General features: G+C 39.3%; 1 protein-coding gene across 2 annotated transcripts in view; it reads right to left on the bottom strand.

Annotated features, from left to right (window-relative positions):
- Positions 1-26,470, bottom strand: part of LOC145352621 (F-box only protein 34-like) — a 44,538-nt gene continuing 18,068 nt past the window's right edge. Inside the window, exons 2-5 of one of the 2 annotated variants that reach the window (XM_080202745.1) lie at positions 16,190-16,303; positions 15,570-15,728; positions 14,033-14,124; positions 1-4,889 (exon numbers count right to left, since the gene is read on the bottom strand). In XM_080202745.1, coding sequence (XP_080058871.1) covers positions 2,678-4,879 — 2,202 coding nt within the window. In that variant the 5' untranslated portion in view covers positions 4,880-4,889; positions 14,033-14,124; positions 15,570-15,728; positions 16,190-16,303 and the 3' untranslated portion in view covers positions 1-2,677. The remainder of the gene's footprint in view (positions 4,890-14,032; positions 14,125-15,569; positions 15,729-16,189; positions 16,304-26,470) is intronic. The other variant, XM_080202744.1, reaches the window with a different exon arrangement.

Below are 26,470 nucleotides of genomic sequence, written 5' to 3'. Positions count from 1 at the left end.
AAGTTGATTAAATTATCAACCCAAATTTGGCTTTATTAACAACTGAAATACTTGGAGTCTGATACAGCTTCCAACATATCAATTAACGTTTACAGTAAAGACTAAGTTCTAATCCAGAAATGGGCTTATAAACAAATTTCTATTAGGTACCAAACATTTACAACCAGTACTTTTTTTTTATTAATGTCCCATTTTATTCATGTTACAACTTGAATAAAGCTTATAGAAAATTGCAAGTTAATGTACATGACCCACAGAAACAGCAGCTGTACAATTGTGTATCTTAACTGCTGAAATGTATATAGAGATGCTCGCAACGTTGAACACTCAAGTGAAAGTCTTTCTGGAGCAAGCAGCAAAGTTTGGTTGGGGCAAAATACATTCTGAAAGCAAAGAGTTACAGGTTATGCAGAATTGAGGAGTCAGTAGCAAACAGGCAAACATTTTTAGGCACCATCTGAAAATGTTAAGTGCGTTGGTAATCAAAAACTAAATAAAAACTTGTGTGCCAGATTTATTGCATTTGATGAGAATACTTTTCTACCTTTATAAAATTCAAAGTAATGCACATTTACAGGACAGCACCAATGTAAAAAATAAATCCTAGTTCTGACTACAATTGGGAACATAAGTTTAAATATGCAATCAAATCATGTATCCCAAGCTCACAAAAGGCAGTAAAAGTGCTTTAAAAGATTTATTTAGAAAAATAAACACATCCATCTTACATCCTAGTTTTGGGAGTGTTAGAGACGGTGATCTTTGAAAAGAGGTGGCATTCTTGAAATGGGGTAAGCAGGCACAATATCTGAGCTCTAAACAAAATATTGCAGTTGCTGGAAATTGGAAAAAAAATGAACAAAGTGCTGTGAACACTCAGCAAGTGTGGCAGCATCCAGAGAAAGAAGACAAGTTCATTTTTCAGGTTGATGACCTTTCAGTTGAACTCTACCTTCCTCTCTCCACAAAAGCTGCCTAACTTGCTGAATGTTTCCAACATTCCCTGTCCTAGCCTTACGTTCACCACTTTCACAATTCTGAACATTTCTGATGTAGGAGAAAAGTACAATATTAAAAATAACATTAATCTCCAGAGTTGAGAAACTAAACAACTACTCACACAGGGATATGAACTGAGATGAATTTTGTTAGTTGTTTCTTTCTCGAGAAACCTTAGAAGCCAGATTTTTAAAACATGTACACACATACACTCACTCACCGACACAAGTAAAAATGTCCACCTCTGATTCACACTGTGTCGAAGAGATGAGAGGATGCTTTTATATTGCTTTCCATTTTTCTGAGATAAGAGGAAGGAGGAGGAAAATTAAAAATGAATAAATTTAAGTCAAGCTGGAATAGAGCTTTTGACTGAAACTCAAAATATAAAACCAGAGGGGCGTTGGGGCTGAAGTGGTTATTATTAAATCATGGCAATTTAATATGTTGCTTAGATTTAAACATAACCTCCTCTTGTTTTGAGGATGAGGTTTATATTTTTCCCTACACTATGATGCCAAAATGAAATTTATGGCTTTAATTTTGTAGAAAGTTGTGTTTAAAAATAGATTTTTATTGCTCATCAATAAACAAGATTTTAAATATGACAAACTGATCTCAGTTAGATTAGAACACGGTATAATGACTTTGTTTTTGATAGAGTTATATCTTATTTCAACACAGTAACTGGTTAATCTTACTAAAACACCTACCTCACTAAAATGACTGCTTTATACAAGGGTTTATATAACTCGCCACTTGCAGCATCAACAGTTCCAACCTTAACTTAGTTTAAAAGAGATGTATTCATTTATTGACTAAATAGCAAAATATGTACAAAGTGCTTTCAGAAACCAAAGGATGCATGACTCGATATCAAGTAGGTGAGGAATAAAAATCATATTTTGCACTGTGCAGGATCTCTTTACCTGCTGAAAGCACTTGGTGAACAGCTTTACATTTTATAATTATCTGAATGAGATTTGCAAAAAGCAAAAAAAAAAGACGTGCACTTAATTTCCTTTTAAGACCAGAAAAAGGCTCCCAGAAATCACTGCAAATCATCAATTGCAAGCACTCATATGGAAATTAGAACATAAGATCCAAGCAGTATTACTGACTAAAAAACAAGCTATTTTAAATCTTGCATAACCTGTAATTTTGCAATGCCAAAATAACATCTTTTTCCATGTATTTGCCCCAACGTCATATAGCAACACTTGACTATCATAATTCTAACTATGTCTTAGATGACCAATTTTGTTAAGATGTGTTGAGTTCATTCCCACGCCAATGTTTTGCATTTTCACTTAAATGTAATTTTAGGTAGAATATACAAACTATTCAAAAGAAAGACCAAAATTTAAAACAGATTAACTGCAACATTGACATAGCTGCATTGTAGTGGTTTGTTGCTGTGCCAGCTACATTAACAGTACAATACTATCATTGATCAAAACACATGATAGAGCAAATACTGCACTTCTTGCACAGTTAACAGCTGCTGCAGTTCTGTACATGCAGATTCATATAAGCCAATATGATCATACTGTACAATGTAAACAGTGCAGGACTGACAAAATATTCCAATTTCTACAGGAAGCAGATCATCCATCAGGACTTTCCTTAAATCTCTAGTCAGGCGAAACCAAATCCACCATTTGTTTTCTAAAAAAAGTTACATTCCTTCTGCATTCTTCTTTGCTTTTTCACATATTTGTTGGATGTGATTAGAAGACTGCACCCAGTTATTATCATGAAGCCCAATTTTACAGCCCAGTGAATCTTTTTCTGTCTGCCAACAGCACATCCAGTATGAGCGCCCATAGGGTAAAACTTTGTAATAGGGTTTCGAGTGCCATCGACATGGTGACACATCCCCTTTTGAGTAATGCTTTTTGCACTGCTTGCATGGATCATCTTTGTATCGTGGGTCACAAACCCAGCGTGAATCTGTTGCTCTAATGTCATAGTTTTCTATAATGAACTTGAAATAATGGCACGTGCATTTTAGAGCTGCTAGGGTTTTGGTAGGGAGGAACATGAAAATCTTCACCATAATGTGGTGTGGTAAAAAGGCCATGTATTGCCGAGGCTCAAGAAGCTGTTGAATTTTGAAGCGTGTTTCTAAGAATTCATGAGATACTTGTCTCCTTAGAGGAAAGAGCTCAGTTAATGAAGGGCATGTGGTTTTGAAAGATAGAAGAGAATTGTCCTGATTTGCTTCTAAGCAACTTGTGTCAAATGTTTTGCTTTTAGCAGTCACTAAGTCATCCTTGAATTGTGCAACATCCTTGAGTTCCTCAGTAGTATTTTCATTTGAATCCAAGTTTTCCATATGGGACTGTTCAAGTGTGAAAAATAATTCTCCAGGAAGTGGTTCCTCACTAGGATCAGAGTCTTCCTGATTAGATCTAGTTACTGGTGTACATTCTGATACTCCATTCACTCTACTAACCAGATTCCCATCCACCATACAAGACATCAGCTCCTTATCAACAGTAAAATTATTTGCATACTCACGCTTACCATTCCCTGGTAAAGTAAAGTTTGATACAAACTTATTGTCTGTTTCCCAACATAGAGATGGGGTAATACAGGACTCCACTGGCATCCCAACATCACTGCCGAAAACTTCTCTGGTACTGTTTGGCAATGATGTTGCTGCTTTGCAGGTTAATGAAGACTCATTACCTGAAAGGTTAATGGTTAGAGATGGATCACATGTAGCATCCTCCTGTGATTCAGTGCATGGTTTAGTACAGCTTGTGCTTATATGGCTGTATTGTCCATTGTCCCCACTATTATCAGCTGTTTTGGATACGCCCATGGATGTTGCAATGCCCTCCACACTCCTGGTGCTTTGCTCTGATTGGTGCGGACTAGTCAGCAAAACCCTCCCCACCCCTCTCCGAAAACTATTATTCCTGGACAAACTCTCTCCATTTCTGTCATGCTGATTCTTCAAGCACTCTGATTCAAGCTTTGCTATAACTTCTATAACACGGACATACTCACCCTGTAGTTTATTTTCAGTGGACTTTTTGTGGCTTAAACCAAACTCGGGTCCTGTAGCAGAAATGGCTTCAGGTGATGGGGGCCCTCCCTTTGAATGCACAATACCTGATATGTTAGCATTGGCATTTGTAAATGTTTTGCTACAGTCTGGGAGCAGTGAATTTGCCCTTTGTTCTAGAAAAGCCACCATTTCTGCCACAGAAAGGGAGCTACTATGACATAGTCCATCACCATTTTGTTTCTCATTATTGACAGATGAATTCTCCTCACTGTTACTGGTTGTTGGGGGATCAGCATGTAAACACCTTCTGTCAACATCCTTCACATTATCTTTTATTCTCATTGGTTGAATTTTTACTCTCTCTAGATCAGCAGATTTCTTTCTGCGTTTAGCAGTTGTGACTTCAGTATCCCAGCTGCTTTTTATTTTCATGGAACCAGTCCTATTATTGCACTGATGTGCTGCAAAGAAGGCTATTTTCTCCTTTGTGTTACCAGGTTTTATGACTGCCCAGATATCCAAGGGTGCCTCCCCTTCTTCCTGATGAATAGAAGGAGGCAGAATATTTTCAGACACATGTTTCTTTCTTCCCTTAAAGGCGAGATTATCAGTTGGATTCCTCATATTGCACATTTTATTTTGAGAAATGAAACCAAAAGGTCTTGGACACCATAAGCTGATGTGAGATGCCACTGTACTAACTGTAATGGCTTTACAGCATGACTGATTATTGTAGGTGGATTGGCATCTTTCAACTCTTACAGTTGCATGCTGGCTGGAGCAAAGCTCTCCAAGTGCCTCTTGGCTTGATTCAAGAGATGCATCTTTCTTTTGAAGCTTTGGGTATGGCTTAAGGTGCATAATGGCCAACCTGCAAACAAAGATCAAAATGATCACAGTATAACTAAAGAATTCTGATTTTTATTTATAGAAAGACTAAGGGAGAGATATTATGCTAAATCTTACATACAATGATCTGTACTTACCAAAAAATATTTAAGCTTGCCTTGATGAGATAGAAGGTATGTCAGTTTAACATACAATGCAAATCTGTGAAACAGTTTGAGATACAAGAGCCTCTGGGCAACATTCCCCTAAGTTTTATTTTGGAGTGCACAGCTGATTTAATTGTGTGACTTCTTTAATTTTTTTTAAAAAAACTTAAAGGAAGTGGCTTATGCACTGTGAGAATTTTCCAGCTGCTGCACCATGTGCAATTTACATGGAATATATCCCCTGATGCCACCTCCTGTGTTGTATGATTCTATGGCTCTCTACAAGTAACACTGGCATACATTACTCAGTGGTCATCACCCTTAGCAAGCATCAGCACCAAGTACAACTACAACTACAACCCTAGGCACACATGCATTGGATGCAGGAGTGGGCCACTCAATCCTGCTTCGCTATTCAATAAAATTGTAGCTAATCTAACTTTAACCTCAACTCCATATTCTTACCTACCCTGGTTAATCTTTCACCATTGTGCTTATCCAGGATCTATTTACTTCTGCTTTAAAGATATTCAAAGACTGTGCCTCAACCAGCTTTTGAGGAAGAGAGAATTCCAAAGTCTCTCAACCCCCAGAGAAAATTGTTTTCCCAACCTCGGTCTTAAATGGGCGACTTTTATTTTTAAACAGCAAGCCAAGCTCTTTATTCGAGTGAAGTCAAATTTATCTCCCAAATATCAACTGGTTGCATCATCAGAAAGAAAATCTTATCTTCACTTAAGCAGAAAGTCATTGTGGTATTGCTACCACGGACCAACCTCAAACTTTCCGAGCATTTTGAATTCATTAGAGTCTGGTTGATTAAACAATGGACATGCTACATCTTTCCTTAACTTCCAAGAGGATAACCATTTTATGATAATAGGTCAAATAAAAAGATAATACATCATACCACCTTTAATGTGACCTCCCTCACATTCTCCACTGAAACATTCCCCTCTCAATTTCAACAGCATATCCCTAACCCCAAGTTCTCATATGATCCTGTAAGGAGAATGAAAAATAGCATTCTTCATTCCCTCCTTCCATCTTACACAAGGCACCATGGTTGATGTCTCCTGGCAAAAGAGTTTTTCTCGTTCTTAAGGGAGTTCAGTAACAAGTCTAAAATAAGTACCCCATTTTACATTTCTTAGCTGTTAGTTATAGCTGCAGAATTGTGCAAGTCGTTGCTGGATATTAGTCCAAACACAAGCAGCTAAATGTTAATTGGTGATCGCACAACAATGCTGACTGACACAGGAAAAACAAATGCTAAGTTCCAACAAGCATATAAAAACACCAGTCCACAGAGTCAGCAGAAATAATTGAATTTGTTAGATTACAAGTATTTTGGTTCTTGAGGAGATTAATGCTGAAAGGAAGCATGGACACTGCCTGGACCTGCCTGATAAGATGTAATTTAGTCATATTCAGATGGGACCAGAACAGGAAGATATCATAGTCACATGGACAGCACGTGTGCTAAATGCAAAACAAATGAACCACCCTGGGTCTGTAAAGGTGTGATGTGGCAGTGGACTGCGATTCTCAAACATAACATTGCAAGGTTTACATATTAAAACGTGCACTATACAAACACAGTCAGTGTTTGATAATGAAGCAAGGTGAGGAAATGGCTCACTGCCTCCAAAGGGAAAGGAGAAAAGGGCTATAGGTAGGAAGGAGGAAGTTGATTATCATTTATTCTTTCATGCGAAGTGGGCATCATTGGCATTTGTTGCCCTTCCTCAAGTGCTGTTGAACTAAAGTGACTTGCTAGGCCTTTTCAGAGGGCAGTTGAGTGTCAAGCATATTGCCAGACTAGGCAAGGATAGCAGATTTCCTTTCCTAAAAGGACACTGGTGAACCAGCAGGATGTTACAAAAAAATGGATGATGGTTTCATGGTCACCAGTAGTGAGATGGCTATTATGAAGTTCTCAATAATTAGATGCGTGTTTTCAGTAGTTGTGACTGGGAGTCTCATGTTACATTGCCTCCCAATTGCAGCGGAAGGGAACATAGGCCATTGGGCTTACACTGGAAATTACACAGCCATTTTCAACAGCTAGACTAGATTTCGGTTCAAGATTTCTAAAACAGTAATCTCAGATTGTATCCAGTTCTAGCTGCTTCCATCTCATTTTCCAGTTGAGACACGTGAACTATGTTGCTTGAAGGGTGGCGCACGGAAGGAGATTTCCGATGTCTTGGAAATTGGGAATATATCTGGGAAACAGGGAAACCATACAGGAGGGGTGGATTTCACTTCAAACAAAACAGTGCCAAACCTCTTACTAAAGGGTTTAAATTAAGCAGTCTCAGATCATTGAAACTTCCAAGGGAAGGACTTTTAAAGGCTTTATCAGGGTCAGATTAGTAGAAATTGGAGCAAGAAAGACCAAAATAAGGTATGTTGAGCTAGAATGTGTAGGAAATACAGGATCCACAGAAGAGAAACAATGAAGCACTATACAAATGTATACCTACTGACAACGTACAGTAGATTTGATCCAAAAAAAAGATAGTAGCACAAAATAGAACAGAGAACATCGAACATTACAGCGCAGTACAGGCCCTTCGGCCCTCGATGTTGCGCCGACCAGTGGAACAAATCTACTTTACATAGATGATCTGGAGGAGGGGGCTGAGTGTAGGGTGACGAAATTTGCTGATGACACGAAGATGAGTGGAAAAGCAAATTGCGTGGAAGGTGTGGAAAGTCTGCAGAGAGATCTGGATAGGCTGAGTGAGTGGGCGAGGACCTGGCAGATGGAGTATAATATTAGCAAGTGTGAGGTTATCCACTTTGGTAGAAATAATAGTAGGAGGGATTATTATTTAAAAGGCGAAAAGCTGCAGCATGCTACAGTGCAGAGGGACCTGGGGGTCCTTGTGCACGAATCGCAAAAACCCAGTCAGCAGGTGCAGTAGGTGATCAAGAAGGCGAATGGAATGTTGGCCTTTATAGCGAGGGGGATAGAATATAAAAGCAGGGTGGTCTTGCTGCAACTGTACAGGGTACTGGTGAGGCCGCAGCTGGAGTAGTGTGTGCAGTTTTGGTCGCCACCCTTGCAGAAGGATATATTGGCCTTGGAGAGAGTGCAGAGAAGGTTCACTAGGCTGATACCGGAGATGAGAGGGCTAGCCTATGAAGACAGACTGAATAGACTGGGTCTGTACTCGTTAGAGTTTAGAAGGCTGAGGGGGGGGATCTTATAGAGACGTATAAGATAATGAAGGGGATAGATAGGGCAGAGGTAGAGAGATTCTTCCCGCATAGAAAGGATAGCAGGGCTAGAGGGCACAGCCTCAAGATAAGGGGGCAGGGGAGGGCAGTTTAGATCGGAGTTGAGGAGGAACTTCTTCACTCAAAGGGTGGTGAAGCTTTGGAATTCTCTGCCCGTTAAAGTGGTGGAGGCTACCTCGCTGAATATATTTAAGTCATGGGTAGATAGGTTTCTGATAGACAAGGGAATTAAGGGTTATGGGGAGAAAGTGGAGCTCATCCATTTCAGATCAGCCATGATCTTATTGAATGGCGGGGCAGGCTTGAAGGGCTAGATGGCCTACTCCTGCTCCTATTTCTCATGTTCTTATGTAATGACCCTCTAACCTAAACTATTCCAATGTTATCCATATGCCTATTCACTGACCATTTGAACGCCCTTAAAGTTGGCGAGTCCATAACTGCTGCAGGCAGGGCATTCCACGCCCTTACTACCCTCTGAGTAAAGAGCCTACCTCTGACATCCGTCTTATAATTACCACCCCTCAATTTAAAGCTATGTCCCCTCGTGTTAGCCATCACCATCTGAGGAAAAAGGCTCTCACTGTCCACCCTATCTAATCCTTTGATCATCTTGTATGCCTCAATTAGGTCACCTCTTAACCTTCTTCTTGCTAACGAAAACAAATCTCAAGTCCCTCAGCCTTTCCTCATAAGACCTTCCCCCATACCAGACTACATCCTGGTAAATCTCCTCTGCACCCTTTCCAATGCTTCCACATCTTTCTTATAATGCGGCGACCAGAACTGTACGCAATACTCCAAGTGCGGCCGCACCAGAGTTTTGTACAGTTGCAACATGATCTCACGGCTCCGAAATTCAATCCCTCTACCAATAAAAGCTAACACATCGTACGCCTTCTTAACAATCTTATCAACCTGGGTGCCAACTTTCAGGGATCTATGCAAATGTACACCGAGATCTCTCTGCTCGTCGACATTACCAAGAGTCCTTCCATTAGCCCTATATTCTGTAATCTTTCTAAAGTGAATCACCTCACACTTTTCCGCATTAAACTCCATTTGCCACCTCTCAGCCCAGCTCTGCAGTTTACCTATGTCCCTCTGCAAACTGTAACATCCATCCTCACAGTCTACAACTCCTCCAACTTTAATGTCGTCTGCAAATTTACTAACCCATCCTTCTACACCCTCATTTAGGTCATTTATAAAAATGAGGAACAGCAGTGGCCCCAAAACAGTTCCCTGCAGTACACCACTTGTAACTGAACTCCAGGTTGAATATTTCCTATCAAACACCACCTTCTGTCTTCTATCAGCTAGCCAATTCCTGATCCAAACTGCTAAATCACCCTCAATCCCATGCATCCGTATTTTCTGCAGTAGCCTACCATGGGGAACCTTATCAAACGCTTTGCTAAAATCTATATACACGTCAACTGCTTTACCCCTTTGGTCACCTTCTCGAAGAACTCGATAAGGTTTGTGGGGCGCGACCTACCCTTCACAAAACCGTGTTGACTATCCCTAATCAAATTATTTCTCTCTAGATGATTATAAATCCTCTCTTATAATTCTTTCCAAAACTTTGTCCACAACAGAAATAAGGCTCACCGGTCTATAATTCCCAGGATGGTCTCTACTCCCCTTCTTGAACAAGGGGATAACATTTGCTATCCTCCAGTCTTCCGGCATATACTTCTAGCCAATGACGACATAACGATCAAAGCCAAAGGCTCTGCAATCTCCTCCCTAGCCTCCCAGAGAATCCTAGGGTAAATCCCATCCGGCCCAGGGGACTTATCTATTTTCATACACTCAAAAATTGCTAACACCTCCTCCTCATGTACCTCAATCGCGTCTCGTCTAAAAGCCTGTATCTCAGTATTCTCCTCGACTACACTGACTTTTTCCTGCGTGAATACTGATGAAAAACATTCATTTAGTGCCTCTCCTATCTCTTCAGGCTCCACACACAACTTCCCACTACTGTCCCTGACTGGCCCTAATCAATCTTTTATTCCTGACATACCTACAGAAAGCTTTAGAGTTCTCCTTGATCTTACCTGCCAAAGTCTTCTCATGTCCTCTTCCAGCTCTTAACTCTTTAGTTCCCTCCTGGCTAATTTGTAACTCTCCAGTGCCCTAACTGACCCTTCACGTCTCATCTTTACATAAGCCTCCTTCTTCCTCTTCACCAGAGATTCAACTTCCTTAGTACATCACGGTTCCCTCACTCAACCACTTCCTCCCTGCCTGACAGGTACATATTTATCAAGGACTCGCAGTAGCTGCTCTTTGAACAAACTCCACATTTCAGTTGTTCCCAGCCTCTGCAGTTTCCTACTCCAACTTATGTATCCTAAATCTCGCCTAATCGCCTCATAATTTCCTTTCCCCCAGCTATAACTTCTGCCCTTCAGTATATACCTATCCCTTTCCATCACTAAGGTAAACGTAATTGTGGTCACTATCACCAAAGTGCTCACCTACCTCCGAGTCTAACACCTGGTCTGGTTCATTACCCGGTACCAAATCCAATGTGGCGTCACTCTTGTTGGCCGACCTACGTACTGTGTCAGGAAACCTTCCTGCACACATTGGACAAAAACTAACCCCTCTAACGTACTTGAACTATAACTTTACAAATATTGATTGGAAAAGCTAAAGTCCCCCATAATAACTACCCTGTTACTTTCACTTCTATCCAGGATCATCTTTGCAATCCTTTCCTCTACATCTCTGGAACTTTTTGGAGGCCTATAAACAACTCCCAGCAGGGTGACCTCTCGTTTCCTGTTTCTAATCTCAGCCCATACTACCTCAATAGACAAGTCCACATCAAACATCCTTTCTGCCACCGTAATACTGTCCTTGACTAACAATGCCACACCTCCCCCTCTCCTACCACCTTCTCTGTTCTGACTGAAACATCTGAACCCTGGAACCTGCAACAACCATTCCTGTTCCTGCTCTATTCATGTCTCCGAAATGGCCACAACATCAAAGTCCGAGGTACCAATCCTGGCTGCAAGTTCATCCACCTTATCGCGTATGCTCCTAACATTAAAGTATACACACTTCAAACCACCCTCCCGCCTGCCAATACACTGTTACGACCTCGAAAAGGACATAGAAGTCTCAAGATTAGAGATAATAAAGCCCTCAGCTTTCTGTGTGCAAATCACAAATAAAATGGGAGATATCAAACTTTATACTAATGAAATATATACAATTATTATGGGCATGAGATTTAGCTAACAATAGGGTTAGTATTAACTTTATAGGTGTAAGGACTTATAGAAAGAATAAGTTAGGAAGGGTGGCTCTTCTTGTTTAATATTGAGAAAGCCCTTGGGCTGATTGGAATACAATGATTGTAATGGAAGCATTGTGTACCAAATTAAATGGCATTAAGATAAAGAAACTAATGACTGGAATGAAACTGGCCACTACATCAATAAAAAAGCCCCAAAACACCACACACACAAGGTGTAAATGAGGAAAAAATAATCATTTGTCCTCTGAGGTTTCAATTTATCAGGACCTCAACAGGTATAATTGAAAAATGTGCGTTTCTGGGTGTGATAGTGAACTGCTCACATGACCTAAATGATTAAGTAATCTACAATACAGGAAGTGACACTGAACTTGTTGCTGTGTAACAACAGGTAATGCTGAAGCAGTAGGTTACAGTGACAGTGTATGTTGGAAGTAAAATATCATTCGATTTAACATCCATCTTACATTAAGCAACAAAAAGGAACACAACACAAACTAATTTCCAAATGTTTACACATTTTTCAAACAGGATTTCCCTTTCATAAAGCTAGCTGACTTGTTCTAACTGTACTAAAGTTTTCTAATTGCATTGTTCAGACTTCCTTAATATTAGATTCCAGCACTGTCCCAACACCTGATGTCAGGCTAACTGGCCTGTGGATCCCCCTTGTATCTGTTCCTCGTTTCTTGAATAGTGGCGTTACATTTGTCAGCTTTCAGCCTGCTGGGACCATTCAGAATCATGGGGATTTTAGAAAATCGTAGCCAGCTCATTCGCTATCTCTGCTATCATCTCTTTTAGAACCCTAGGATGTAGACTATCAAGTCTTGGAGATTAGTCGGATTTTAGTGTCTTGAATTTCTCAAGCATTTTTTCCCTTGCTAATATTAATTACCTTAATTTTATCATCCTATTATAGGTTACTGTATTTCTGGCATGTAACTTATGCTTTCTACAGTGAAGACAGTCACAAAACAATGGCACTGTCATTTCCTCATTCCTCATGATAATTTCTTCTGTCTCTGCTTTTAAGAGACCAATGTTTACTTTAGCGATTGTCTTCCTTTATGTATACACACTTGTAAAAGCTCTTGCAATCTGTTTTTTATATTCCTGGCTAGTTCAGTCATTCTATTTCTTCCCCTTCTTGACAGTCAATGGCATGACAACCAAGCTATGAGCAGTAGTTTATTATTATTTATTAATTATTATTTATCAGTTTATTATTTTAGAAGGGAAAAGAACAGTAGAACAATTTCATGAATACATATTTGTTAATTCAAGATGGAAGGTAATGGTAAACTCAAAACTGTGTGGTAGCTGAAACAGACATACCCTACAGAAAAGGGACAAACGGCAAAAAATTGCTTCCTTCAGATATAAAAGCCCGAAGTGGACCAAAAACAGTAGTTATAAGAACTAAAGTAAGGGAGCTTATAAAAAACCTAATCGGGAGAGTCAAAACTGAAGGAATGGGGAGTATACAACAAGTTGGCCCAGAATTTACAGTCAGTAGCAAACAAATGGCACTCGTTATTCATTACACCTACAGCTGCCCAGAATTTTGTATAGAAATTTATGGTCATTGGGAATCTGATACAGCGTGGTAACGTCTATAGAAGTCTGAACATTGTAAGATCAAGGCAACCACATATTTCTTCAATAAATCAGATAGAAATATCTTACTGAGACAAGCAGAATCTAAATCAAGATTACAATGCAGAATAACTGATTCAATGTAAAGTCAGAAAATTAAGGTAAAAAGAAGGAATTGAAGAGACAAGATACAAATAGTTAAAATAATAACTTATGAAATCTCTATTATTAAGATTTGAAGGAATGAGCCACCATATTTTTGCAAGTATATTTTCAGTACTAGAAAGGTTGTTTGACAGTAATTAAAATTTATCACACCATTTCCACTTGTACTTGAAATGGACATGCCCTAATTTTTTCTGACACATTTGTAGGCAAGTGCCACAGCTTCGCTCCTTTCATATGCTTGACTGCCGAATCTCTCCGTGAAGAACTGGTGTAGCAAAGTTTGTGGAATCTCTGCATTCAACTGCAGATGGGCAGAAGATAGCCACTGCTGTCAAATTTACTCCATAGTAATAGCCAGTGCCATTAGCTTCACTATAACGTGGACAGAAAAATTGCTTGAATGTCCTTTATTTAGATTTTAGTAAAGCATTTGATGTAGTGCACAAGAGGAGATTGGGCCACAATGTTAGAATGCTTGGTAAGAGCGGAGTACTTCTACAACAGCTTGAAAAGCATCTAAAGCAAAGGAGTTAAAGAGGCATAGAGCAATGTAACATGAGGTGCCTTGGGGATCAATACTGTTTATAATGAAGTGGGAAAAGACTTAAAACCGAGTTTGCAAATAATACCAAACTGGGATGGTCAGTAAACAAATCAGGAACAGGTTTATCAAATACAGAATTACCAAGTTTGAGGTACATTTATTCTTCTATTGCTACATACCTTGGAATGTGGTCTTTTTAATCACACCTTCATGTCTCTTGTGGAGTCATAAATATATCAAAACCAACTTGCAAAAGGGAATAAGAGTTTACCTGATGAGAAGAGTTGAAAGTCAGTAAACAAAAAATAGTGGTAATTTGGTTTAAAAACTTGATGGACAGAAGCTTTAGAAGGAATGACAATTATATTAGAAAATTACAATATGCATTAATGCTAATTTTCATTAGTATAACATTCCTACCTAAATAAAGGTCCATACAAGTATCAAAACTTGTACAGACCATTAGATTGGCAATGAATAAGAAGTTGCAGCTTAACTATTACTAATCTTAGCAAACCACGTGATATCTCCAACCATTCTAATTTCCTCTCCCTCAATCCCTGCCACATCATAGTACCAGAAGAAATTCTGCTATCCTTGTAAGAGATCATGGAAAAGGGCAAGGATGGACAGGAAGGAAAAAAATTGATAAGCATTAAAGAAAATATGATTTTTGGAATTGTGGTTCTGTGACCAAAAGTATAGAATGCCTTTCACAAAATATCTGAGGTGATTTTATTGGAGGAAAAGTGGATTCCAAATTAATTTTCTTCTTAAACAGATTGATGTGCATTTCATATTCTCATAAGTGAATATTTAATTAAGTTAATAAACTGTTGAAACCAGATTGATCGATGTATAACATATCCTCAATACTTACACTAGGTCAGTATTACTGTGATTAAAAAAGAAACAAATTCCACAAAGAATGAAGTTAGGTCTATGACCTATCCAGGATAGGTTGGGAAATTTGAAAATCCTGAATACAGTGCATGTTAACTGGAACAACAATGTAAGGTTGTCAAAAATACATAATTTAAGCACAAATTCTTTTGATTAAATTCATGGGGTGGAGGGGATTGGAGATAGCTACAAAGAGAGGGGTTAGCAATGCTTCACATATCTGGTATGGAAGCCCCTTCATCTCTCCAAAGCATTACCACCAATTTATCTCTGAATTAAGCAACAGTAAGACTAAGCCAAGATGGTCATTTTGTTACAATTATGAGGTTAAGATTACATCTTAAACTGTGTCTTTAAACTCAAATTAAAATAATGAGTTCATGAAGCTATTCTAAATGCTCAGATCTGGGAACAAATGACAGTAAATAGACTTGCCAGTTCCAAGAGAGGGAGGAACAGCAGAGCGAGAAAGCTATTGTTCTTTGTGAGCTACCAAAGCCAAAGGCGGGAGAGATGGATTCCATAGCCATCTAAGGAATCTGGGAGATTTGTCCGAGTGTGGCAAGTGGTTTGGGGTGAAGAAGCATCATCAGAGTGGGTTTTACAGCTGGAAATAATTTGGGAAACTCTCCAAAAGCAGAGAGAAGCATCTGGACATGGTTAATATCAAGTGAAATGGAAAAATGTGCACCTATCAGAAACTGGAAGCGACAGTGTATTGTTTGCTACAAGGGCTCTAATTCTGTGGAGTGTGCTATATTTGTTAAGTACAAAAGAACATTTCTTTCTGTAGTTTAAATGTAGGTTGCTTACAAAAACAGTGCTTTGCAAATTTTTGTAATCTGTTGTAGTAAAAATCTCAACATGAATTCTTGATGCGTCATCCTTTTCAGCTGTTAACTAGAAGTTCAGATTTCATTTTAAAATGCCATTGGCCTCAATGGAGATCGTAGCAATTTCTTCTCTCCTTTCCTGGCACAGTTAACATATGAAAAAAGTAGAAAAGCAGAAGTTTAAAAAGGAGACACAGCAAATGACAGAAGCAATATGGACAGAAAGAGTGGAAAATGTCTGATCAATCATGTACCTGACCCTGCAGCAACTCATGTCTCCTCTAAGTTACTGTGTGTTCACGGTTGCTGCCATGTAAAAAAATTTAAAGGCACCAAGCCTACAAATGAACAGGCACCAGAGGGGACATTGGGAATCAGGTTAAACCCTCTTAATTTTGAATGCCTAGGAAATGTGGGAATCTATTAGTATCACAAAACTGATGCAACACAAAAGACTTTTACAACCGTTGTTGATTTATGCACAGTGTTATATTTCCAATGTTGTTTTCACTTGAACTTTCAATTTACTTATTGTTGGGTTCATGAAACATGCACTTCTTTGTTTCTGTAGCATAAGCTGACAATTTTAAATATCCTCACCAGAGGCGATTCCAAAGTAAGGCACGCCGTCACTTCCTTCACTGATTCCTACATCCTGAGACCTGTCATGACTTCTTAACCACAAGGCCTTACCACATCATCTTCAGAAACAAACTGAAAAAAAAACAGGAAACAATGCTGAAAATGACATGAAAATACCAAAACCAGTTCAGTTTTGTTGCGCATAAACTTCAGCTCTCTCACACCAGTCTATGTCAATCAACTATGTAGAAAAGATAATAGACTGCCAAGGCATGAATGAAATTTTCATTACCTCTTAATTTATTTATACTAGAAAGAAACAAGATGCTACTTTTTCAGTCCATGGAAAGTTGAGAGTGTAATTTGGAAATTTGTTCACCGTTACAACATACAAATGAAACTAGCTAGGGAACCAATTGCTTAATGGTTAAAAATAACTAGAATTCAAAATTAATCTTCAAAGAACATTCATCACCCCTTCTCACAACCACTAAGCTCATGCAGCACAAGAAAGTGGCAATAATTAACAGTGCAAAGCTTAAGCTCAGGGAGAAGGGTTCAATCGCTGAAGTACAGGCTGCCAGCAGATTGCTTTACTTTGCACTCTCTAGAGACCTGCAGGAACAAGGCAGTATTTCACAACTAAAGCAAAGGAATGTCACACCGTATTACTCAAGAAATCTAGTCCCGATTAAACATCCAGTGCAAACTCTACTCCAGAAATAAAGATTTAACTATTTTCATTACCAGCCACAGGCACATTTCTGTAGTATAATGCTTATCAGTTTACAGCAATGTAAAGACTTCCTATACAACTACCCTACAGGTTCCCATTAAAAATTAACAGAAAAACCCAGGCAAGATCGACAGACATGTACCTGAAAGTATCTAGTAGAATTGATATGTCTATATATGGCTCAGTTGGTCAATACTTAATTTGCTGCACAAAGTAACTCCCTCCCAGCAAGCTGATTACATTCTTGTTACTCCACCCACAGCTTCACAAAAATAGGCAAGCCTTCTTGGGCCTGGAATTTTTCAGCAGCAGCAACAAACTGATAAATGAAGGCCCAAACCTACAAGATGTTGACTAATGGCTGAGTTTTTAGGTGTAACCCTAAGCTGGAGATAAAGATTAATTTGCTGTCAGCCAGCTCTTATAGCAGGGCACCATTAAACATTCACTCATCCAGCCAATTTACCAAATATTATGAACTATTAGCGCAGATTGTGAACCAGCAAACATTTTCTACCTATGAACTCATATTCTGAGAGACTGAGACGAATGCAAAAGTTAAGACTGTAGTTGCTTTGAGCCCAATGAAAAGATTAGCACAAGTATAATTTAATTTAACTGGCTTGTCTTCTTTCCTGAAGGCAATATAATTGTACGCATTCCAGAAAAACTTACCTTATCCATTGTAGCATTTTTTTTCATTTATGAACATTGACAGCAAGTATCTGCAGAGTGTTAAATCATTGGTGAGGAGATAGAATGGCATCACAGCAGAGTTCAGTCCTACCCTTATAAAATATGAATTATTCGTGTGCACTTCCAAGAGATAGTTAAATATTGGGAAGAGTAACATTTACATCTTGAGCAGAGATGTTGAGGGTCAAACTACAGCACCATCAGCACAACAGGCTGAACAGTGTTAAAAACCGCATAATAACATCCACCAGAGAAATAAAAGATGCTACTCCAATTTAAAAGGGGTTTACAATAAAAGCATTTCAATACTTGTCACTTCGGAGAACTGACAACTTTGAAAATTCTCTAAACAAAGCTATGTTCATACTTGAGAGACAGGATAATTAATATGAAATATTTCAATAAATTAAAAACAAACTCCTGTGTATAAAAAAGGCTTGCCTTGTTTTAATTCTGTTGAACAGTTTGTGTATTAATGGAATTTACCTGAAAATGCATGTACTCTATCTCTGATTACATCAATTAATACATTTTATTCAACACACCTTATATATTGTTATAAGTTACAAGATGGAAGTATGCCATTTGCCCAACCAGACAATATACACTGCATTTCCCACCATTTACCAGATCTTACACTCCAAGGACTCAAAAGATTTGTCAAGTATGACCATCTCTTTGGTAATCTGTGCCAGCAGCAATTCTCTTTTTGTCTAGATACATAGTAATTTCATCATTAATGGAAAACTTTGAAATGATCCCAGCCACAAACATTAAGTGTCCTGAAATTATCAGTGTTATCTCAGGCTGTTAATTTAATTTGGCCACCCTCCAGTCTCCTGACATACATTCACAGAGTCGTGAAACATAATATCTCAACAATTTCTTTCCGCATGAGGATGCATCCCATTTGGCTCTGATTTTTTAATATTCAGGCAATCTAACCAGAGTCTACATTTTATCCATTGTAATATTGCTCAGCTCGTTCTCCCTTTTCAAAATCATTCTCTGGAGTAAAGACTGATGGATTGGTATTTGTTAAATGCCCAACAATTTTTTATCATCTACAAACTTACAATCCTTTCCTTTAAGGGCATGTTCCATTTCATTTTTTTTCTCCCATACCTTTCATTTCCTCAGGTCTTCAGTCTTTTCATGATTATTATGGTCCACAATAGCCATCTTCAATTCTAAATCAATTCTCTTGCTTTTAGTTATCCAAGGCATACTAGAACTACCAATAGTTTCCTTCAGCTCTCATGCACTGTTATTCGGTATCTTTGAAATCACTTCTTAGAAACATCCAACTGTCCTATACAGTTGTGTGTGCCAATTTCTCCTCCATTGGCCACCAGTCACCTTCTTAATATCTGCTGCAATTAAATCTTGGGCTCCATTTTTCATAACAATTTTTCCCCCTTTCAAGTTGTCTCTTAAACCATTTCATACTGTGGTCTTTACTCCCAAGTTGCTCATCCAAATTTAGCTAAATCAACTTCCATCTATTTGTATATCAGCCAGACGCAGCAGCCACTCCAGCCTTGTAAGCATATTTTAAGAACTTCATATCCTTCCTCACTGTCCCTGTCGATAAGTGGATAATTCAAATCGCTCTCAACAATTGCTGTGCCTACTCATTTCACTAATCTGACAGAAAATTATTGCTTCAATCTCTTTCCCAAAATTTAGAGGTTTGTAATATACCTTTATCAATACAACTAGCTCTTTATCCTCAAGTCCCAATCATATTCACAATCTAAAAGCATTTGTTGCCAATATCACCCTCTCAACAGCATGTACTATTGTTTTACCAATACTGCCACTCCACTTTTTTCTATTTCTCTTACATTAATTATATTCCAATTGTTTTATTTTCCATTTTTGTCCAGTTTGCAGCCAGGTTCCAATAACACTAAGTCTAGATCATCCTACAAAGTATTTGCTCAGTTTACTTTTTCCACAATCTGCATATTATAATACATGCAGTTTCCTTAAACATTACTCGCTCCTTTCTCTCATGTTATTTTTCTCTCTACTTGTTGCACCAATTTATGGTTAGTTATTTAATTCTATTCAGCTCCATACCAGTTCTGCTAAAACAATTTTACACATGATAGTGGTGTATTGATATGGATAATATATATATTTTTATGCTTATGGGGAATATTTAAAAAATCAGCTTTATGCTACAGTCAGTACGTCTGTGGGTAATTCAGCTCAGATGCTGAGGAAGCAGGATAATTACTCATTTCGGCCTTGTAAGTGGTTATGCTTAGAAGAGTTAATGGACTTTTATTTCCGTAAGTTCTCCTGAGATTTCAGATTATTGATTGACAAGGGTACCTGATGATGCGGGTTATGTGCAGTCTTGGGTCTTAGCAGAGACAAAAGTAGTGAGTTGGAGTTTTCAGTTGAAGTGAGAAGGATTTTACAGGCTTCTGAAAGTAATTTTCTTTCAGAAAGCTTCAAAACTGTCTGCACTATTTGTGATTGCTAACTATATTTGAAATGGCCTTTAAGTCTGTAAGACGAATGTTGTTTCTTTGGAACTAGAAGTCATTAATTAGAACTTAAAGTTGCTTCCTTTCATTTTTAAATATTGTTCAACTGTTAATGGTTAAGCTGCTTCATTTGTTAGTTATATTTAAACTGTGTTATTAAATAAAGTTGTTTTACTATAAAAGACCCCTAATTTGTCAGTGGAATTGCTCCTGAAGCAAAATATACTTTCCTCACATTTATGTGAAAATAGAAAAATTGTTAGGGTCTAATCTGGCATCCTAATGAAACTTGGGGTTCTAATCCTGGGCCCTAACAGCACAAATATTTACTTTTTTCCCCCCACATCTCAGGTGATCCCACTACCATCTGTTCTTTGGCCAATGCGCTTATAATACATCGTATTCTTTAAAGCACACTGCCTCTTGGAGATGTAACTGATGTATTATGTCAGATCAATGAACTATTAATCAATTTGTGCCACAGTGTAAAAATAATTATGGGAATGTTAATTTACGAATTTAAGACAAAGGGGCGGATGGTGACTAGTGGAGTGCCCCAGGAGTTGGTGCTGGGGCCTCAGCTATTTACCAGTTATATAGATGATCTGGAGGAGGGAACCGAGTGTGTGGTGTCGAAATTTGCTGATGACACCAAGATTGGTGGAACGGCAAATTGCGTGGAGGGTGTGGAGAGTCTACAGAAGGATCTAGATAGGCTGGGCGAATGGGCCAGGAACTGGCAAATGGAATTCAATGTTGGCAAGTGCAAGGTGGTCCACTTTGGTAGGAATAATGGTAGGAAGGACTATTACTTACATGGCGAAAAACTGCAGCAGGCGACGGTGAAGAGGGACCTCGGGGTCCTTGTGCATGAGTCGCAAAAACCCAGCCTGCAGGTGCAGCAGGTGGTCAGGAAGGCGAATGGGATGCTGGCCTTCATAGCGAGGGGGATTGAATATAAAAGTAGGGAGGTCTTGCTGCAGCTGTATAGGGCATTGGTGAGGCCGTAGCTGGAGTACTGTGTGCAGTTTTGGGCGCCGTACTTATGCAAGGATATTTTGGCCTTGGAGGGAGTGCAGAGGAGGTTTACTAGGCTGATACCGGAGTTGAAGGGGTTGAGCTATGAGGAGAGGCTGAATAAACTAGGCTTGTACTTGTTAGAGTTTAGAAGAATGAGGGGAGATCTCATTGAGACGTATAAGATGATGAATGGGATGGATAGGATAGAGGTGGAGAGACTCTTCCCGCTCAGAAAGGACAGTAGGACTAGGGGGCACAGCCTCAAGATAAAGGGGGCGCGGTTTAGAACGGAGTTGAGGAAGAACTTCTTCACTCAAAGGGTGGTGAATCTCTGGAATTCTCTGCCCGTTGAAGTGGTGGAGGCTGCCTCGCTAAATATTTTTAAGACGCGGGTTGATGGGTTTTTGATAAGAGAGGGGATTAAGGGTTATGGGGAGAGGGCGGGAATGTGGAACTGAGCCACGACAGATCAGCCATGATCTTATTGAATGGCGGGGCAGGCTTGAAGAGCTAGATGGCCTACTCCTGCTCCTATTTCTTATGTTCTTATGTTAAACCAAAATTGCAGAAAATGCATACCAGGTAAATCAGCATCTCCAGGGGAAAAGACAAGTCAGCATTTTGGTAGCGTACTTTCACCACAAACCAAACTCTTCACTTGCTGGGGGCAGCACAGTGGCTGGCACTGCTGCCTCACAGCACCAGGGACCTGGATTTGATTCCCAGCTTAGGGTCACGGTCTGTGTGGAGCTTCCTACAGCTGCTCCGGTTTCCTCCCAGTTCAAAGATGTGCAGGTTAGATGGATTGGCCATGCTAAATTGCCCCTGAGCGTCAGGGAGACTAGCTAGGGTAAGTGCATAGGGTTGTGGGGATATGGCCTGGGTGGGATTATGGTTGGTGCAGACTCAATAGGCTGAATGGCCTCCTATTGCACAATAGGATCCTATGATTCTATATATAGAAATTTCTACAACTGTGTTTTTAATTGCAGGTTTCCATTTTATTTTTTTGAAACGTCTGTGTTTCTTTCAGAGCTATAACAGGTCTAACTGAATAAGTGAAATTTTCATTTATTTAAGAAAATCAAATATGTTAATGTTCAAATCCAACATGAAAACATCAATTCACTGATTAATGAAAAATACTAACTGACTACTGCTGGCTTAATTTCAACCAGTTTTATGTCCAACATCAGCAGGCCAATTTTTCAGAGCTTCATGACAATATGGTTACATTATCAGCATCAGGAAGTATTTACTGTACTTCAGTTCAAACACAGATGAAAACTGCACAACAAAATTCACTCTACAAGACGTGCTTTGAGAGACTTAAAAATGCTATATTAGGAAGGGTTTTTTCCTTGATATGTGCATAACATAAAAAGCACAAAAATGATTTTTTTTACAAATTGTCGATCTTACTGAATACAAACAATAATTGTAACTAACCTATAGGTAGTGTTCAAGATAGAAGTGGTGCCTCCCCTCAAACAATGTGAAAATTGATCAGATATCTTCACTGGGTTATCAATCTCAGGTACATTGGTGTGAGGCTATTATTAGAACACAAGTTACCCAAGGCTACCAATGAGACTAAACACAATTTTAACCTTCCAATGCTAAACATTCCACCTTTAAACCAACCAAACCACAAAGACTCAATTTACCTCCATCTTCAACAAGCCGGATAGTCACTAATTGGTCATTAGAGAGCTGACATGCATAGGTTTATGCTTTGCTAAGAATATGATACTGAGCAACACATTTTAATATAAAATACAGGTGTACTGTAGCCATCCTTGTGACTACAGTTTGGACATAAGAGCAATAGTTCAACTATATAGCAATTTAGAGCTTCAACAACTAATATTTTTATGGCAATAAAATGGTGCAAGGTGCTTCGCAACAGTATTCTAAAACAAAATAGGACACTGAATCACATGAGATGATTAGGTCACATTACCCAAAAGCTTGGTCAAAGAGACAGATTTTAAGGAGTGCCTTAAAGGAGGAAAGCGAGGTGAAGAAGATATTCCAAAGTTTTGGGCATAAGCAACCACCAACAGTGGTGCAATTAAAATCAGGTTGCCAAGACACCCCAAATTAGAAGAGTGCAAGTATCTGTGAGGATTGTGGGCTAGAAGAGATTACAGATAGGAAGGAGCGAGGCCACGAAGTGAAAACAAGAATGAGACTTTTTAAATCAAAACATTGAGTGACCAGGAACTAATTTACATAAGTGAGCACAAGGTTGATAGAACCTGGGGGTGGTTAAGACATGGAAGTCATTGAAAACTCTGCTGCCCAAGTTTATGGATTGTAAAACATGGGAGATCAGTCATAGGATACATTGGAATAGTAAGAAGTCTCACAACACCAGGTTAAAGTCCAACAGATTTATTTGGCAGTACAAGCTTTCAGAGTGCGGCTCCTTCATCAAGTGAGCGAGGACTCATGTTCACAAACAGGGCATACATAGAAACTCAATTTACAAGATAATGGTTGGAATGCAAGTCTTTACAGGTAATCAAATCTTAAAAGGTACAGACAATGTGAATGGAGAGAGGGTTAAGCACAAGTTAGAGATGTGTATTGTCTCCAGCCAGGACAGTTAGTGAGATTTTGCAAGCCCGGGCAAGTCATGGGGGTTACAGATAGTGTGATATGAACCCAAGATCCCAGTTGAGGCCATCCTCATGTGCGGAACTTGGCTATCGGTTTCTGCTCAGTGATTCTGCGTTGTCATGTGTCATGAAGGCTGCCTTGGAGAATGCTTACCCAAAGATCAGAGGCTGAATGTCCATGACTGGTGAAGTGTTCCCTGACTGGAAGGGAACACTCCTGCCTGGTGATTGTCAAGCGGTGTTTATTCACCTGCTGTTGTAACATGGTCTCCCCAGTATACCATGCCTCGGGACACCCTTTCCTGCAACGCATCAGATAGACAAAATTGGCCGAATCACAAGACTATGTATTGCGTACCTTGTGGATGGTGTTCTCAAGTGAGATGATGGCATCTGGTGTTGATGATCCAGCATGTCTTGCAGTGGTTGCTGTGGCAGGGTTGTGTGGTGTCGTGATCGCTGTTCTCCTGAAGGCTGGGTAGCTTGCTGCGGACAGTGGTCTGTTTGAGGTTGTGTGGTTGTTTGAAGGCGAGAAGTGGGGGTGTGGGGATGGCCTTGGCAAGATAGCCACATCATGGCACATTGGAATAGTCATGTCTGTGGGTAACAGTGGCACAAACAAGGGAATCAGCAACAGAAGAGCTGAGACAGGGAGATTGATTGAGGTGGAAATAGGTGGCCTTAAGTGATGGAGCAAAAATGTGCTCAGAAGGTGACCTAGAGATCAAGGTTGCAAACAAACTGGTTTATGCTCAGACTGCTGCTAGGGAGAGGGATAGAGTTACTATAGAGGAATTTGCAGTAAAGAAAAGTTATCTTTGCATTCCAGAATGATTTTGGAATAGTTTTAGCAGGTGACAGCAATAGCAGAGTTTCCAGTACAATTAACTGACAGCTGCTTTCAATTTGAACAAAGAATGTACATTGGATAACTCGAGACACACTTGTGTTCTGAATATCCAAAGCCAATGCTCTGTCCCAGTCTCAAGTTCCAATATGATCTTGCTAAATCTTCTTCATTTCTCCTCATTTAAGACTCACTTTACTACCTCCCATCAATTCATTTTTTCTCAATGTCACAAATAGAAATCCTTAAGCTCTTTAGTCTTACTTTCTCAAGGTTATCATCATGCTTTTGAAATTCAAGCCTACTGGCATCACATCATGACATGGGCTTCATCATCTCTCCTTTCCTTCCAACATGAATGGCGTCCTGAACTATGGCCGAGCCTTTTACTCAGATTCCTTAATTAAATTTTGTTCTGAACTAGACTTTTTTTTAAGAAAAGGTGACGCACATATCAATTCTTATTGTATACTGATAAAACAAGTATTCTTTTCCAGTCCTTTAGGATAGACTGTGTATTAAAGCCATTATATAAATATGCTAACTGTTCAATCAGTATATGATTGTAAAACAAAAGGTATTCCAATCAAACAAATCACTTCATTGGCCAAATGATGTCTTCAATAATTTATAAGTCATCTGATGATCTCTATCAAAGTTCATATGCAACTCCAGTTCCAAACTTAGGTGGATATCTAACGTTGCCCAATAAATGCATTGTACAATGTACTGTTAATAAATTAATGTACTTTACAAAATTGGCATATTGTTGCATATATTTTATACAACTATGATTATTTTAAATGTTATAATTGGAGTGACAAACACAAATTAGATAACTACAGCAATCAACATTGATTCATTTGTGCAACTATTATGCAAGGAGGTTTAAATTCATTAATGGGACTGGGCGTCTCCAATTGCCCATTCCAATTGCCCTCAAGGCAGTGGTGATGAATTATCTTTCTGATCTGCTGCATTCCAGTGGTAAAGATACTCCCACAGTGCTTCCAATTTTTGAGCCAGCTACAACCAAGGAAAGCAATACATTTCTGGTCAGGATAGCGTGCAATTTGGAGGCAAACTTGTCGGGGGTGGTCTTCTCATGTGCACCTTGACTGATATTCTTTAGTTACTCATGGGACTTAAAAGCACTCTAACTATATTCTTAATCTTTTAATTTATGAGCAATGGCACCCTGAAAATAAAACTAATTATGGAACCTTGGTTAGAGCTCACTGCTACAACATAAGAAATAGGAACAGGAATGGGCTATTGGCCCCTGAAGACTACGCCACCATTTAATAAGATCATGACTCATCAGGCTGCAACCTTACCTCGACTTCCCTGCCTGCCTCCCCATAACCCCGATCCCCTTGTAGATTAAAAATCTGTCTAAAGCTGCCTGAATATATTCAATGATCCAGTCTCCAGTACACTCCTGTGGAAGAGAATCCCAAGGATTAATAAGAACATAAGAATATAAGAAATAGGAGCAGGAGTAGGCCATCTAGCGCTTCGAGCCTGCCCCGCCATTCAATAAGATCATGGCTGATCTGTCATGGCTCAGTTCCACATTCCCGCCCTCTCCCCATAACCCCCTCTCTTATCAAAAACTCATCAACCCGCTTCTTAAAAATATTTAGTGAGGTAGCTTCCACCACTTCAACGGGCAGAGAATTCCAGAGATTCACCACCCTTTGAGTGAAGAAATTCTTCCTCAACTCCGTTCTAAACCACCCCCCCTTTATCTTGAGGCTGTGCCCCCTAGTCCTACTGTCCTTTCTGAGCGGGAAGAGTCTCTCCGCCTCTATCCTATCCATCCCATTCATCATCTTATACGTCTCAACGAGATCTCCCCTCATTCTTCTCAAC

This window comes from Carcharhinus amblyrhynchos, chromosome 14, assembly GCF_965287045.1.
Source record: "Carcharhinus amblyrhynchos chromosome 14, sCarAmb.v2.hapA, whole genome shotgun sequence".
NCBI classification, from domain to species: domain Eukaryota; kingdom Metazoa; phylum Chordata; class Chondrichthyes; order Carcharhiniformes; family Carcharhinidae; genus Carcharhinus; species Carcharhinus amblyrhynchos.
This window is presented reverse-complemented; position numbering and strand designations above follow the sequence as displayed.